The sequence below is a fragment of the Schistocerca americana genome, chromosome 3 (genome assembly GCF_021461395.2).
Source record: "Schistocerca americana isolate TAMUIC-IGC-003095 chromosome 3, iqSchAmer2.1, whole genome shotgun sequence".
Classification (NCBI taxonomy): Eukaryota; Metazoa; Arthropoda; class Insecta; order Orthoptera; family Acrididae; genus Schistocerca; species Schistocerca americana.
Window position 1 is genome coordinate 659,627,858 of NC_060121.1, and position 17,459 is coordinate 659,645,316.

Genomic DNA, 17,459 nt, shown 5'->3' on the forward strand with positions numbered 1-17,459 from the left:
CTCACAGGTAGGAAAAAATTCAGAACGTAGAGTTGGCCATATTGACAAACATCCCGAACAGTCTTGCCAGTCGGATTTTCGTATTACATTGAAATTCTGCTACATTCGAAGATGAACAATACGGAATTTGTATTTACTTCGTTGAATAATGTATGAAAATGCAGTGGTCGAAACTCGGGGCGGAGAAAAAAGCTCGTCTTCCACCTTTCTTTTTTTATTTATTTACTGACGCAGAGGTTTTGGCGCCAGTATTTATCTTTATGCCTACAAAGCATGCCTATGGCTGGTATTACACTATCAAATTTCTTTCTCAAAGATATTTGATAGTGTAATAGGGACTTTGTCAAATGTCGTCCAATATTTGATCAAATCTAGGGCCTCGCTGTATATTTGATCAAAGAAACCGCTTGTCTTCTGTTCACTGCAATGTGACATGTTACCACATGGAGCGCTAGCATCGCTGCAGCGTACTGTCGTCTGTAGTGTTTTTATAACCATTGCCGGTAAATACAATTGGTGTGTGCCGACAACTACAAAATTAATAGAGATGTCTGAAGCTGTTGAGGCGCTTTACAACGTGAGGCACCCTGAATACAAAAATAGATTAAGAAGATTGGAGACCTAACCTGACCTGACCTGACCTGACCTAACCTAACCTAACATAACCCTCTCCTGTAGCAAGGAATCGGAGTGTTATAGTGAGCCTGTCTTCTGAAGATGTAGCAGTTCTTAAGTGAATATTGTGCTTTGTGATATGAGGATACACTTCATTGAGCACATACAGAAATGTATGCTCATCCATTCTTAAGTAATTGATGTACGACTTGACGTCTGCCACTGTAAGCTCACGTAACAAGTTTTGTTGAATGCTTTTATCGTGTCCTCGTAAAACCCACGGCTTCACCCAGATTAGATTAGTTTTTCGTTCCATAGATCCGTGCTGAGGAGATCCTCGTGGATGTGGAACATGTCGATTTTTTTTAAGCTGAAATAACAATACTAATAGTATGAATAAATACATCATTTGTTTCTACTAAAAGTTTCGGCAATGGAGTAGAAGGAGTTGGCCAGTAGTAAGCCTTTCAGGCTCCTTTTAAACTGATCTTTATTTCTAACTAAATTTTTTATGTTTCCTGGCAAATTATTGAAGATGAGTGTTCCTGAGTAGTGGACCCCTTTTTGAACTAAAGTAAGTGCTTTTAAGTCCTTGTGCAGATCATTTTTGTTCCTGGTATTGTATGTATGAACTGAGTTGTTTGTTGGAAAAAGAGATATATTATTTACGACTAATTTCATTAAGAAGTAAATATACTGAGAGGCAGTAGTTAGTATACCCAGTTCTTTGAAGAGGTTTCTGCAGGAGGTCCGTGAATTTACTCCACAAATAATATGTATTACACGCTTTTGGACCTTGAAAACTTTTGTTTGACTTCAAGATTTACCCCAAAATATTATCCCATATGTCATTATGGAATGAAAGTATGCAAGCTTTTTCATTTTTATGTTGCCTACGTCTGCTAACACTCGAATTGCAAATATAGATTTGTTAAGACCTTTTTGCAGTTCTGTGGTGTGCTCCTCCCAACTGAATTTATTATCAAGTTGTAATCCCAGGACTTTTAAGACTGTCAACCTCGTATGTATGGTTCCATTTTTTCCGCCCACTTCTTTTCCGCATGTGCACACAATGCAATTGGAGTACGTAGAACTGCTGCGGTTAATAACAAGTTGTTGTCAGCCATCTTGAACTTTGACGAAAAATTTGATGACAGTGTAATACCCCTTCTAGCGCTACGTCAAAGATCTTTGTCAAATATATTGGACGGAATATTGGATCACATCTTTGATCAAATCTTTGACAAAGAAATTTGATAGTGTAATACCGGCCTATGTAGCGCTACATATATTCGACGACAGAAGTTAGCTGTGGCGGCACATACCAACATTTTGCAGAACTTCCGCTTGCTTTGCACTCGATTCTAAGCCGCATGCGGTTTTTTGGATTACAAAAACCGGAAAAAAAGTGAGGCTTTGATTCGAGTAAATACGGTATTGAAACTTAAACATTAGCATTGATTAATATAATTTATGAAACTTCCGATGGCCCCAATCGACTCCTTTTATCAGTCAGTGTTTGTTCTGCTTTCGAAAATATCCTGTATCAAAAGGCTGAACTCACTGTTACACATAGCCTATTTAGGGCCAATGAATATAAATACGAGTAAAGAAGTTTCCTTTGTGCCCACCATAACAGACTATCACCATCCCTCAGGAGAAACATCTCGGAAAAATGCTTGTCCATTTCGAATACAGCCACAGCCTTCGAATCCAAGTTTCTGTTGTTTTTGCCCCTTCATGATCAAAGCCTTTCCACAAATTAAAATTTGTTAATGTCAGAAAAGATGAAGGTGGAAGTCCATTTGAAGAGGAAGTTACTGAAGTAAATTCATTAGCTTTCTCTTGTGCTAATAACTGATGAACTTCACTTACAGTTCCATTTGGTTGGCTGGTTTAAAAGAGGGGGGAAGGGATCAAACTATGAGGTTATTGGTTCCTTGTTCCTAATAAAACAATGCCTCAAGTGTGAGAATAAAACAGACGAGACGTATCATACAAAATGGAAAGAAAGGAAAAACCATACGAATGAAGAAAAGGCAACGAACACTAAAAGGGACAAAAGAGGACAAGAAAACAACAGAGAGACACTAGAAACAGAAGAGAATTTAACAAGAAAGCAGATTACAGTGGCTGGCTGACCACGAGAATAAAAAGAAAAAGCCAGCCACTCTGCAACACATCAAAACTTCCACACTGAAAGCACTCTAGGGTGAAGGACACACAGGGACAAAGGACATGCACTAAAACCTACATACAAGTATAAAACCTACTCTCATGGAAAAAACCAAAGCTGCTGCTGAGGCAACATTTGCTCAACACCGAAGGCAGGGAACTGGAATAGTTAAAAGCCCACCGATGAGCGGCTGAAAGTGGGCAGTCCAGCAACAGGTGGATGACCGTCATTTGGGAGCCACAGCGACACAGAGGTGGGTCCTCGTGACGGAGTAGGTAACTATGCATTAACCATATATGGCCAATGCAGAGCTGGCAGAGGACAACTGATTCCCTGCAAGAGGACTGCATGGAAGACTTCCACACATTCGTAGTCTCCTTAATGACACGCAGTTTGTTGTGCGTACTGTTATGTCATTCCATCTCCCAAAGCCAGAAAACCCTGCAGCGTAAGACAGAATGCAAGTCAGCTTTGGAGATGCCCATCTCCAGAAGTGGTTTCTGTGTTGCCAGTTTGGCAAGTACATTGCCTGGGATTCTGACCTATCGTGGAGTCCACACAAGCACCAACGAACGACGGGACCGTTCCAGGGCATAGATGGACTCCTGGATGGACACTACCAGAGGGTGGCGAGGCTAGCACTGGTCAAGAGCTTGTAGGCTGCTCAATGAGTCAGTACACAGGAGAAATGACGTGCCAAGGCATGAGTGGATGTGCTCAAGAGCACGAGACATGGTCGCCAGCTCTGCAATGAAAACACTTCAGCCATCTGGCAACGAGTGCTGTTCAATATGTCCACCATGAAAATACGCAAAGCCTACATGACCATCAGCCATCAAGCCGTTGGTGTAAACCACCTCAGAGCCTCGGAACATGTCAAGAATCTAGAGGAAGTGACAGCGGAGAGCAGCGGGGTTAACAGAGTACTTAGGGCCATGCAAAAGGTCCAGACAAAGCTGTGGCCAAGGTGCACACCATGGAAGCATACATGAACGGACTGCAAGTAGAGGTGGTAAAGGGAAGGACTCCAGTTCGGAGAGAAACTGCAATCGTCAGACCCGACCTGGGCTGCCGACACGGGAGATGGACTGCTGCGAGAGGGAGAATGAGATGGTAATTCAGATGCTCAGGAGAACTAAGAATGTGTGCAGCGTAACTGGTGAGCAGTTGTGCAAATCTGATCTGCAATGGAGGAAGCCCAGCCTCCACCAGTATGCTGGTCACCGGACTCTACCTAAAAGCTCCTGTTGCTAGTCGAATCCCGCAGTGGTGCACAGGGTCAAGTAATTGCAACGCTGAGGGGCACTGCCAAACCATAAACCACACTCCCATGGTCAATTCAGTATTGGACAAGGGCTCTGTAGAGCCACAGCAGCGTGGAGCGATTGGCACCCCAATTAGTGTTGTTCAGGCAATGGAGGGCATTGAGGCGCAGCCAGCACTTCCAGTTAAGCTGACAGAGATGAGGAAGCCAAGTCAATTGAGTGTCAAAAACCAGTCCTAAGAATTGACATGTCTCCACTACAGTGAGGGGATCATCATGAAGGTCAAGTTCTGAGTCTGGATGAACGGTACGACAGTGACAGAAGTGCATGACACACGACTTTGTGGCTGAAAACTGGAAGCCGTGGGCTAGAGCCCATGACTGCGCATTGTGGATGGCTCCCTGTAGGTGCCGCTCAGCAACACCAGTACTGGAGCAGCAGTATGAAATGCAGAAATCATCTGCATACAGAGATGGTGAGACTGAGGGCCCTACAGCTGCTGCTAGACCATTAATGACCACTAAAAAGAGACAGACACTCAATACAGAGGCCTGCTGGACGCCATTCTCCTGGATATGGGGATAACTAAGGGAGACACCAACTTGGACACGGAAAGAACAAAGCGACAGGAAGTTTTGGATAAAAATCGGGAGCGGGCCCTGGAGACCCCACTCATACAATATGGCAAGGATATGATGTCGCCAGGCCATGTCATATGCTTTATATTATAAGTCAAAAAAGACAGCAACCAGGTGTTGGCATACGGAAAAGGCTGTTCGGATGGCAGACTCGTGGGACACCAGATTCTCAGTGGTAGAGCGATCCTGGCAGAAGCTGCCCTGACATGGGGCCAGGAGGCTACATGACTCCAGGACCCAACTCAACCACTGACACACCATACGTTCCAGCAGCTTACAAAGAACGTTGGTGAGGCTAATGGGCCAATAGCTATCCACGTCAAGCAGGTTCTTACCAGGTTTGAGCACCGGAATGACGGTGCTATCACATCATTGTGATGGAAAGACGCCGTCACACCAGATCCAGTTGAAGACGACGAGGAGATGCCGCTTGCAGTCAGGTGAGAGATATTTAAACATCTGACTGTGGATCCAATCTGGCACAGGAGCTGTGATGGGGCAGTGTGCAAGGGTGCTGAGCAGCTCCCACTCTGTAAATGGAGCGTTATAGGGCTCATTGTGGCGCGTAGTCAACGCAAGAACCCTCCCATCCATCCACCATTTGAGGACACCAAAGGCTGGGGGTTAATTCTCCGACGCAGAGGCACAGTGCTCTGCAAAGTGCTTGGCAATTGTATTTGCATCGGTAGACAATACGCCATTGATGTGAATACCAGGGATACCCGTTGGGGTCTGGTACCCAATAAGACGTTTGATCTTGATCCAGACTTGGGAAGGTGACGTATGGATTCCAATGGTCAAGACATACCTCTCCCTACATTCCTGTTTCCATCTTTTTATAAGCTGGCAAATGCGAGCACAGAGCCGTTTAAACGATATTAAGTGCTTTAGGCAAAGGTAACACTTATGTTGCTGTAGAGCTCACTGACGCTCTTTAATGACCTCAGCGACTTCCAGCAACCACCACGGGACTGACTTTCGCTGGGGGCACCCTAGAGAACGAGGTATCGCATTTTCCGCCGCAGAAATGACAGTAGTGGTGACCTGGTCAACTGCCACATTGATGGCACCATATGGGGGAGAGTCAACGGTGACAGCAGAGGTGAAGGCTTCCCAGTCTGCCTTGTCTACAGCCCATCTGGGTAAGTGTTCCCCAAATTTCTGTAACACTACATTGAAAGGTTCGTATTCTTTTCTTGTCTGAATAGTTTCTCATCCATGTTTCACTTCCATACAAAGCTATATTACAGCCAATTACCTTTAGAAAAGACCTCCTAATACTTTAAACTGATTTTCGGTGTTAACAAATTTCTATTTTTCAAAAATGATTTTTTTACTATTGCCAGTCTGCAGTCAATATCCTCTCTACTTCATGTTATAGTACTTTTCAATCTGAAGCTTACTGTGAACCCTGAACCACGGACACGGTTATTTATTTTTCTCCAAATCATCACTTAAAACATAAGAAGGCAGTTTTTCATTCATTGCTTCAGCACTTCCATAGTATTTCCTTATCAACTCAAGCATCAGATCATGAATATAAGGTTAATACAATGTATCATACTTCAAATGGTAATGACTTGCACTTTGTCCATAAAACAGATACAGAAATAATGAAAAAGAAGGAGGTATCCTGAATTTGAAAAGGTTTTTTTTCACTATGTTAACACAAATGCAACACAACAAAAGTAACAAGAATTTCCCATCATCTCCCTTACTCCAGCTTCTCCTCTGAAACGATAGATAGACAACTGACAAAGAGCAAAACAGCTCCAGCTTTTTTTGTTCCACTGACCGAAGGAACCAGATACAGCCACTGCAATCAACCAACTAGTAGTCCATATAAAAATGCAGGTATTTACTCTATTACATGTAACAACTGTCCAAAACACTACATAGGATGAATAGGCAGAGTATTTGATACATGATTCAACAAACGTCATAATGGAAACAGCTCCAGATCTGGATTAACTACACATCTATGAGACGACCAACATTCTATTAGAAGTCCTCAGAATAAGTTAGAAATACCACATAAAGAAGGTAAGGGTAATATTTTAAATGCAGTGGAAGAAAAACACATTAAAAGGTCCATTGCGCAATCAGCAGACTATTCGTTTAACAGTTATACAGAGCTGAAACAACTGAATATTAGCAAACTATGATTACTTACAACCAGTAAATTAGGAGGTTCTATAGCTTAAGGTATTTTGATTGTGTTATACAGAAGGCTGGTCTTAAAGAAAGAAGGAAGATTGGGTTTAATGTCCTGTCGACATCAAGCTCATTAGAGATGGAGCACAAGCTCTGACTGTGTCAAGGAAAGGGAAGGAAATTGGTCGTACTCTTTTGAAGGAACCATCCTGGCATTTGCCTGGAGAGATTAAGGAAGATCACAGAAAAACCCAAATATAGATGGTCGAAAATGTTTGAACAGTCATAATCCTGAATGCGAATCCGGTGTGCTAACCACTGCACCACCTCACTCAGTGAGACTCCAGCACCTCGTGCATAGTGCCCTCCCAGACTGCTGGTCAGTCTGCTCAATTCTTGTGGCTTGTGCATGACGCTGCAACCTCATGACAGGCCATTAGTTAGACATGGTCTACATACTGATATTATGGGACAGATGTTGCAACCGTTTTCATTGATTAAGGAGGTGTACTGGTTTCTAACCACAGCACCAGCAATCAGTAAGTTCACTTCTGTACGTTTATGCTGGCTGCAGTATTAAACCTGATCTAAGCTGATATTATAGTTACCACCTTACAATAGAAGTTTTATTATAAGGCCACTCACATTATCTGTATGAAACATTTACAAGTTACAACAGTAATGTTCTGAATTGTACAGGGCATCTGCAAATTTTATATTCAACGGGATTGGTTTTAAGGTTAGTTTAACTAATTTTTGGGTGAATAAATTGCTTGTTTTTACCTAGACATGAAAGGTGGTCACGTAATTTGAACTTCTGCAATTGCTGAGGATACTGTGGGTCAATGTCGACCATTATACCTTGTCAATAGTGAACTACAACAGCTAAATGTAACAGGTAATGTAAGTAAGTCTGCAACACACCAGTATATGTTCAAAATCAATACGCAACAGTAGCCCCTTATCAGAGGTTCATAACACAACCACTTTATGTAACAATTTAACCCTCGAGCGGGCGCGCCATTTTTCATAACACGCGCGGCGCACTTCGTACACATGTATAGAACAGGTTTCCTTATGTTACCAAGGTAAGTCAAGTATGATAAATCACATTTTAATCTTAGTTTATTTAAACAAGGAGAAAATAAACTTACATAATATAAGCTAAACTACTGTTGTATTAAACAATGATGAAATAAATTTTCACTATAACTCTTTTTTGTCAAGGACACGTGTTAAAGAGACAGTAATAACGCATTCGAAGCATTAAGCAGTGCAATTGCATCAGATCTCAGTCAGTTGCTTATTCGGTCACTAATTATCTCGTAGACAATTGCCTCAATGTGGGATTATGTTGCTAGTTTGTAACTGGGGTCATTTTTTTTTTAACTGGTCATAAAGTTTTTTCCCGCCTAGCTCGCTTTGTATTTTATATTGCTGCTGCTCACTTGGACGTACGACAACACAATTTATTGCTCTGTTACCTGAAGCAATACTGAAGGAATAAGTATGTGTTTGCAGTTGTGAAACAAAACTGGGACCACACAAAATCATTTTATTTTTGGTTGGCGCACTTTATAAACAGGCGTGCCCACTTGAGGGTTAAGCATATTGGTTAATCTAATTCTAATCTCATGGGTTTTTTAACTATTCAATTCACAAATAATTTATTCTGACTACATAAATACATTTTCACTATAATAATAGTATTGGTAATTTTTTATACAGAGATGTGTCAGAAGATGCAACTAAAAATGTCGCAAAACCAGTAGTGTCAGTCTACAAGGACATCAATAAATATAGCTTGAAAGTTCCATAAACTATGTGTATCTATCATAGCCCCTTCTTTAAATTAGATTTATAAATACAAATACATCAACTCACCACTTGCTGCTCTATTGACAGCGGCGAACAGTGGATACTCTTGACACAGAACACTTTCATCACTCACTGTCTCAATACATATCTGTGTATTTCCTTCGAACAGCTTGCGCACATACTCCTCTACTCGTGGTGCAGCCATACGCTCCGGATCTCCACCACCAATGTCTCTAGCAGTCCACCTGGATTAAAAATTTAAAACATTTCATGTTTTTATTAAAAGCTGAATTTTTAAACTGTTTAACTTTATAAAACAGTGTAAAATGATGGTACAGTTTTAGCCGGGCATAGCAATTTCTCAAGCCTGTTTCCCACTTATTAGAAACATGTTGTCTTACATTGTGCACCTAAATGAAATTTGTTTGATGATCTAAAGAAAGTTTAAATTAACAACAGTAATAATAGCTTTCATATAATACTAACTTCAGTTTCAAGAAATAGAAGAGGCTATTACAGAATGTAGATAAGTGCTCCAATGCAATGAACACTATCCACAAGCGAACAATTTAGTTTCATTTAAACAACTCCATGTGAAAGAAAGGTTTTTAATTAAAAAATGAAGAAAATAATTTTTAAGGTAACACATCTCATCTAGGAGGGAAACCCCTCCCACCACCCCCAATCTTCTCAAATATGGGCATTTGTGGCCATCTTTCTTCTACAGAAATCTCTAAGGGAGACATTTGCACATACCTCTTAAATATTTCTGAATATGCAGTTGCACACTTCACAGAAATGTCTGCATCCAGCAGTTACAAGTAGATCTTTACAAATCAGTGATGCGCAGTAGAATGCAGCTCTTTATCATTTTGCTGTCACCATCTAGAATCTTATAATGTCCCTTTTTAATATGGTTTTTCAAGACCACTTTATAAGTTATGTTGAGAGGTCAGCCAGCTAATATAAAATCTTGGAAATAATGGTTAATAATCAACTTCATTGTTGCTTGGAATCTAAAAAACTTCTTCCTCAATCCCAATGTCATTTCCGAGAAACACGGTCCACCGCTTTTACCCTAGAATCAGCACTCCAAAATGCTTCTGCACACCACTGACATCTTATTGTTGTATTCTTTGAACTTCAAAGATCATACAATACAATATGGCATTACCATATGTTATCCACATTACACAAATGAGGTTATCACAGCTGCATGCTAATTTTTATGGAGGAATTTTTATTGTACACTGCTTCAAGTCCAAATAAGCACAAGAAAAAGGGAAAGTAGGGTGTGACGGGAGTGGCAGGGGTTCAGTGATTAGTAGTAATTACTGCCAATTTTGCTATAGCAATAAACAATATTGTAAATGGTGTGGAACTTAGTCTCATTGGCGCTACTATACACTGATGATTTCTGCTTATACTACAGCTCTATGTCATTACAGATATCAGCTTCAGACTTGTATGAAAGTCGAGTGACTGGGCACAATATGATGGGCATTTCCTCTCACAAGCTAAATACAGTGTCATCTTTTTGTGTATAAGATACTTAGTGTCAATTTGGACTTCAAAAAGGTCACTCCATAGAACATGCTATTTTTCCGTTCACAAATCACAATATAAAAAATTTAAATGGCAAAATATTGCGAAATGGTATTTTCTGTGATGTATCAAAAGCATTTTACTGTGGTGTTCACAGTATTCTCCAAGAGAAGCTCAAATGCCATACATATTTGAATAATCCGTACATATTTTATCTCCAAATTTAAGGACAAAAAACTGGGGTGTGCAGATTAATTGAAATAATGTTGTACTGCTTTGCCTCCAACATTAGATCCTATTATACTACTATAGAATTGTTGTGGCCTCAGTCTGTGACTTGTCAATTGCATGTTACAAGTGAAGTGTTAACGGAGTGTTAACTTATTAATTAGGGCTACAAGTTCTCATTATTGTTCATACACAGCTAAAGAAAAAGTTAAAATTATTGAAGAACCAAAGACCATTGGAAACCGTACAGTGGGAAGAAAATACGATGAGAGTGAGGGTTGTATTTGCAAAAAAAAACAACCTGGCTTCAAGAAGCAATTGGTAATAGCTGAGCATTCCCCAGCTGAAACGCAAATCATCTGGACCTTGAAAAAGGCTGTACGATTATGTAGATGAGAAGCAACAACATGGATGTGCAGTGACTAGTGAAATGTTTAAACTCTCAAAACATTGGCTTTAGCCAAAGAACGAGGCATTACCAGTTTCAAAGTTAGCCAGGACTGGCTATCAAGATTTTTCATTAGAAACTATTAGGCTTCTAGAACAAAACAATCATCATTCAATGGCTTTCAATTGATTACAAGGACACAGTCGTGAATTTTCATCACTATGTGACAAAATGTGCACCATGAACATTCCTATACATTATTGCAAATCGGTAATGCGGATCAAACACCAGTATATTTTGAGATGCTGCTTGACAATACCATGAAAAGGTAAGGTCAATTCAGCATCATGATACAAACTAGCAGAAATGAGAAGCAAATGCATACAATGATGGTGTGTGCATATTTGCGTGGGTGCTTGTGCACTACCACATTATGTGATATTTAAAAGGCAAACTATTCTGAAAATGTAAGTGAAAGGCATATTGGTGAGAGCAAATCTGAAAGGGGGCCAGACAACGACCTTGTGGTTGACTGGGTGATGCACATTTGGCAGGTGCAGGGTGGGGGAGGCGGGAGAGGGGCAGGGGAGATGGGGGGGGGGGGGGCGGGGGAGATGGGAGGGGGTGACCAATGCTTGTCTTCTGAAATGGTAAAGATGCATGTTGTAATAGTAAAGCTGAGATATGGAGAGTTGAGCAGGACAGACTAGTCAAAAGAGCCACATTAAATCAAACCAATTTTCTGACTTGACAACCACAACACACCTCGGAAGCTACTGAAAAATGAACTAAATGCTATCTGTACTGTTCACTTACATAGTATTCCTGCTGTATTTGTAAATAGTACCTGAAATACTGAAACATCTGAATGTAACATTTTGTATACACTATGTATCACTTGACACATCCAACACTTTTCCCGTACGCCTAATGGGCGCACATGTTTCGGCCATGTGGACTGCACCCGCAACCCGTACAGGCCCCGCTTTTTTGGTCACTGCAAGGTGTTTTTCATTGCACAAGGCTGGCGGCTGTGAGATAACTGCAGTTGTTCATATTTTGTCCACTAGATGCAACAGCAGTTGATGAGTTCTGTGTATCACTTGCATGAGTAGAATATCTGTCAGTGTAGTGATCGGTTCTTTGACGACATTTTCACTTGTCGCACAATCGTAAATTTGCATTCTGAGGAAAAATGACAGGAGCTTCTGGGAAAGTGAAGTTCTGGACATTTTATTCAGAGAAACTGACTCTGATACTGATGTCAGTGATGATGAAAGTAATTACGAGTGAGAAAGTGGTTCAAGTGATGAATCGGGTAATAGCTTTTTTTTCTCCCCCTCATTTTTGATACTAATGTATATGGATAATTTGTAAAGAAAACACATTTTTTTTTCTTTTATCTAATTTTAATTATAGTTTTCCATTAGATGAGGAGCTGCAATGATCAACAAATGTTACAGCAACAAATGGAACTGTAGGTCTTACTCAACTCAGTGCTAAGACTGCCAGGAACACGGCACACAGCCTCAGCTTCCAGTATCTCAGTACCTGGAGCCGCTTGTTTGCGAACAGGAACTGATGTTTACGACTGTATTTTAAACTTTTTTAGTCGCGGTGTTATCCAAAACAAAAAGACTGAGCCAAACAGACATGCAGGTACAAAAATTGCCGCAATGAAATAGCAAAATGAAATAAAAAAGAACATAAACTACACTATATATATATATATATATATATATATATATATATATATATATATATATATAGGGAAACATTCCACGTGGGAAAAATATATCTAAAAACATAGATGATGTGACTTGCCAAAGGAAAGCGCTGGCAGGTCGATAGACACACAAACAAACACAAACATACACACAACATTCAAGCTTCCGCAACCAACGGTTGCTTCGTCAGGAAAGAGGGAAGGAGAGGGAAAGACGAAAGGATGTGGGTTTTAAGGGAGAGGGTAAGGAGTCATTCCAATCTCGGGAGTGGAAAGACTCACCTTAGGGGGAAAAAAGGATGGGTATACACACACACACACACACACACACACACACACACACACACACACACACACACACACACACACACATATATACAGACACAAGCAGACATATTCAAAGGCAAAGAGTTTGGGCAGAGATGTCAGTCGAGGCGGAAGTGCAGAGGCTAAGATGTTGTTGAATGACAGGTGAGGTACGAGTGGCGGCAACTTGAAATTAGCGGAGATTGAGGCCTGGTGTATAACTGGAAGAGAGGATATATTGAAGGGCAAGTTCCCATCTCCGGAGTTCGGATAGGTTGGTGTTAGTGGGAAGTATCCAGATAACCCGGACGGTGTAACACTGTGCCAAAATGTGCTGGCCGTGCACCAAGGCATGTTTAGCCACAGGGTGATCCTCATTACCGACAAACACTGTCTGCCTGTGTCCACTCATGCTGGTCATTCCCACATAGAATGCGTCACAGTGTAGGCAGGTCAGTTGGTAAATCACGTGGGTGCTTTCACACGTGGCTCTGCCTTTGAACGTGTACACCTTCCGGGTTACAGGACTGGAGTAGGTGGTGGTGGGAGGGTGCATGGGACAGGTTTTACACCGGGGGCGGTTACAAGGGTAGGAGCCAGACAGTAGGAAAGGTGGTTTGGGGATTTCATAGGGATGAACTAAGAGGTTACGAAGGTTAGGTGGATGGCAGAAAGACACTCTTGGTGGAGTGGGGAGGATTTCATGAAGGATGGATCTCATTTCAGGGCAGGATTTGAGGAAGTCGTATCCCTGCTGGAGAGCCACATTCAGAGTCTGATCCAGTCCCGGAAAGTATCCTGTAACAACGTGGGGCACTTTTGTGGTTCTTCTGTGGGAGGTTCTGGGTTTGAGGGGATGAGGAAGTGGCTCTGGTTATTTGCTTCTGTACCAGGTCGGGAGGGTAGTTGCGGGATGCAAAAGCTGTTATCAGGTTGTTGGTGTAATGGTTCAGGGATTCCGGACTGGAGCAGATTCGTTTGCCACAAAGACCTAGGCTGTAGGGAAGGGACTGTTTGATGTAGAATGGGTGGCAGCTGTCATAGTGGAGGTACTGTTGCTTGTTGGTGGGTTTGATGTGGACGGACGTGTGAAGCTGGCCATTGGACAGATGGAGGTCAACGTCAAGGAAAGTGGCATGGGATTTGGAGTAGGACCAGGTGAATCTGATGGAACCAAAGGAGTTGAGGTTGGAGAGGAAATTCTGGAGTTCTTCTTCACTGTGAGTCCAGATCATGTAGATGTCCTCAATAAATCTGTACCAAACTTTGGGTTGGCAGGCCTGGGTAACCAAGAAAGCTTCCTCTAAGCGACCCATGAATAGGTTGGCGTACGAGGGAGCCATCCTGGTACCCATGGCTGTTCCCTTTAATTGTTGGTATGTCTGGCCTTCAAAAGTGAAGAAGTTGTGGGTCAGGATGAAGCTGGCTAAGGTAATGAGGAAAGAGGTTTTAGGTAGGGTGGCAGGTGATCGGCGTGAAAGGAAGTGCTCCATCGCAGCGAGGCCCTGGACGTGCGGAATATTTGTGTATAAGGAAGTGGCATCAATGGTTACAAGGATGGTTTCCGGGGGTAACAGATTGGGTAAGGATTCCAGGTGTTCGAGAAAGTGGTTGGTGTCTTTGATGAAGGATGGGAGACTGCACGTAATGGGTTGAAGGTGTTGATCTACGTAGGCAGAGATACATTCTGTGGGGGCTTGGTAACCAGCTACAATGGGGTGGCTGGGATGATTGGGTTTGAGAATTTTAGGAGGAAGGTAGGGGTGCGGGGTGTCGGTGGGGTCAGGAGGTTGATGGAGTCAGGTGAAAGGTTTTGTAGGGGGCCTAAGGTTCTGAGGATTCCTTGAAGCTCCGCCTGGACATCAGGAATGGGATTACCTTGGCAAACTTTGTATGTAGTGTTGTCTGAAAGCAGACGCAGTCCCTCAGCCACATACTCCCGACGATCAAGTATCACGGTAGTGGAACCCTTGTCCGCCGGAAGAATGACGATGTATTGGTCAGCCTTCAGATCACGGATAGCCTGGGCTTCAGCAGTGGTGATGATGGGAGTAGGATTAAGGTTTTTTAAGAAGGATTGAGAGGCAAGGCTGGAAGTTAGAAATTCCTGGAAGGTTTGGAGAGGGTGATTTTGAGGCAGAGGAGGTGGGTCTCACTGTGACGGAGGATGGAACTGTTCCAGGCAGGGTTCAATTTGGATAGTGTCTTGGGAAGTTGGATCATTAGGAGTAGGATTAGGATCATTTTTCTTCGTGGCAAAGTGATATTTCCAGCAGAGAGTATGAGTGTAGGACAGTAAATCTTTGACGAGGGCTGTTTGGCTGAATCTGGGAGTGGGGCTGAAGGTGAGGCTTGTGGATAGGACAGAGGCTTTGGATTGGGAGAGAGGTTTGGAGGAAAGGTTAACTACTGAATTAGGGTGTTGTGGTTCCAGACTGTGTTGATTGGAATTTTGAAGTTTTGGAGGGAGTGTAAATGTATTAAAAGGAGTGGTTTTGTTGTGGCAGATTATGAAAATGAGGCTAACAATTGTCTGACGAAGAAATAATGACGTTAAAACTTGTGGGAAGGGGCTAAAATTATCAGTGATGTGGGAAAAACGGAAATGGAAATAAAGCGAAAGTTATTAGCACTAGCTGAAATGGTTGTTTAATAGGTGAAAGGAACTGTTTGTGAACTAGAAACGGTGTGATTTTATAGCAGCAGTAGTGTTGAAAGCGGAAAAAAAAAAATAATTTCATAATCTGCCATATACATTTACACGCAGTTTTTTCGAAATTTTCCCGAATTTCTCCACCGTTTAACGTGTTTTGTTGGCAACACAACCACCTAACCTTTGTACACATCGTTGTCTACCAACCCAAGTTCACTACACGATCAACATAGCCCAGCTTTAACCAACACTTTTTCGCCTTTTTTCACACCAGATCTCCAGTTACTTTCTAGTTCACCTTTATCTCTCCCCATATACTTTTATTTTCATTTTCATTTCAGCCTCATGTTACACTTTCCACCTTCTAATACCATGTCACCCTCACAACACCCCCACAACGACCCCATTAAGTTTTATTTACATTCCCTCCGCAAACATGCCTTCGCCCTAGCCAGATTACGCTCCCATATTTTATTTTCTCAGGCTTGTCTGACATTTGGCATTACCCCCAAAGGCTTCACACTTAAAGTTCCCATCTCTGGCTGCAACCCTTCTTTCCATCAGTCCCTATACCAGTTCCAAACTGAACAATCCATTGCCCTCACCCACCTAATCCTTCACCTACCCATCAACTCAGCCAATGAACACACCCGTCAATTCCTATCCTTAATAAAAGTCCTCAATCTTTTCTCTCCCACATCCACACTGGCTGTTCAGAGCATCCTCCCACAGGCCAACTGCAAATTAGAACAGCATGCCACCCTCCACCTCAAAAAACTATCCAATCTCCTGGTTTCCCACCTCCGGAAAGGCAACTCACTCACCCTTCACAACCTTTCCAGCAAACCTCAACCTCCTCTCATTGCACACAAACCCAGTCTCTCCCATCTACTCAATCTCCCACTTCCAGCTCCACTCCCTCCAAAACCTCAAAATTCCAATCAACACAGTCTGGAACTACAACACCCTAATTCAGTAGTTAACCTTTCCTCCAAACCTCTCTCCCAATCTGAAGCCTCTGTCCTATCCAGAAGCCTCACCTTCAGCCCCACTCCCAGATTCAACCAAACAGCCCTCGTCAAAGATTTACTGTCCTACACTCGTACTCTCTGCTGGAAATATCACTTTGCCACGAAGAAAAATGATCCTAATCCTACTCCTAATGATCCAACTTCCCAAGACACTATCCAAATTGAACCCTACCTGGAACAGTTCCATCCTCCGTCACAGTGAGACCCACCTCCTCTTCCTCAAAATCACCCTCTCCAAACCTTCCAGGAATTTCTAACTTCCAGCCTTGCCTCTCAATCCTTCTTAAAAAACCTTAATCCTACTCCCAACATCACCACTGCTGAAGCCCAGGCTATCCATGATCTGAAGGCTGACCGATCCATCGTCATTCTTCCGGCGGACAAGGGTTCCACTACCGTGGTACTTGATCGTCGGGAGTATGTGGCTGAGGGACTGCGTCAGCTTTCAGACAGCACCACATACAAAGTTTGCCAAGGTAATCCCATTCCTGATGTCCAGGCAGAGCTTCAAGGAATCCTCAGCACCTTAGGCCCCCTACAAAACCTTTCACCTGACTCCATCAACCTCCTGACCCCACCGACACCCTGCACCCCTACCTTCTACCTAAAATTCACAAACCCAATCATCCCGGCCGCCCCATTGTAGCTGGTTACCAAGCCCCCACAGAACGTATCTCTGCCTACGTAGATCAACACCTTCAACCCATTACATGCAGTCTCCCATCCTTCATCAAAGACACCAACCACTTTCTCGAACGCCTGGAATCCTTACCCAATCTGTTGCCCCCAGAAACCATCCTTGTAACCATTGATGCCACTTCCTTATACACAAATATTCCGCACGTCCAGGGCCTCGCTGCGATGGAGCACTTCCTTTCACGCCGATCACCTGCCACCCTACCTAAAACCTCTTTCC

At 42.5% G+C, this 17,459-nt stretch overlaps 1 protein-coding gene across 2 annotated transcripts in view; it reads right to left on the reverse strand.

Annotated features, from left to right (window-relative positions):
• The window catches only part of LOC124605776 (putative aminopeptidase W07G4.4), a 99,322-nt gene that overhangs the window by 43,723 nt on the left and 38,140 nt on the right, over window positions 1-17,459 (reverse strand). For both annotated transcript variants that reach the window (XM_047137661.1, XM_047137662.1), the window contains exon 6: window positions 8,733-8,911. In XM_047137661.1, coding sequence (XP_046993617.1) covers window positions 8,733-8,911 — 179 coding nt within the window. The remainder of the gene's footprint in view (window positions 1-8,732; window positions 8,912-17,459) is intronic.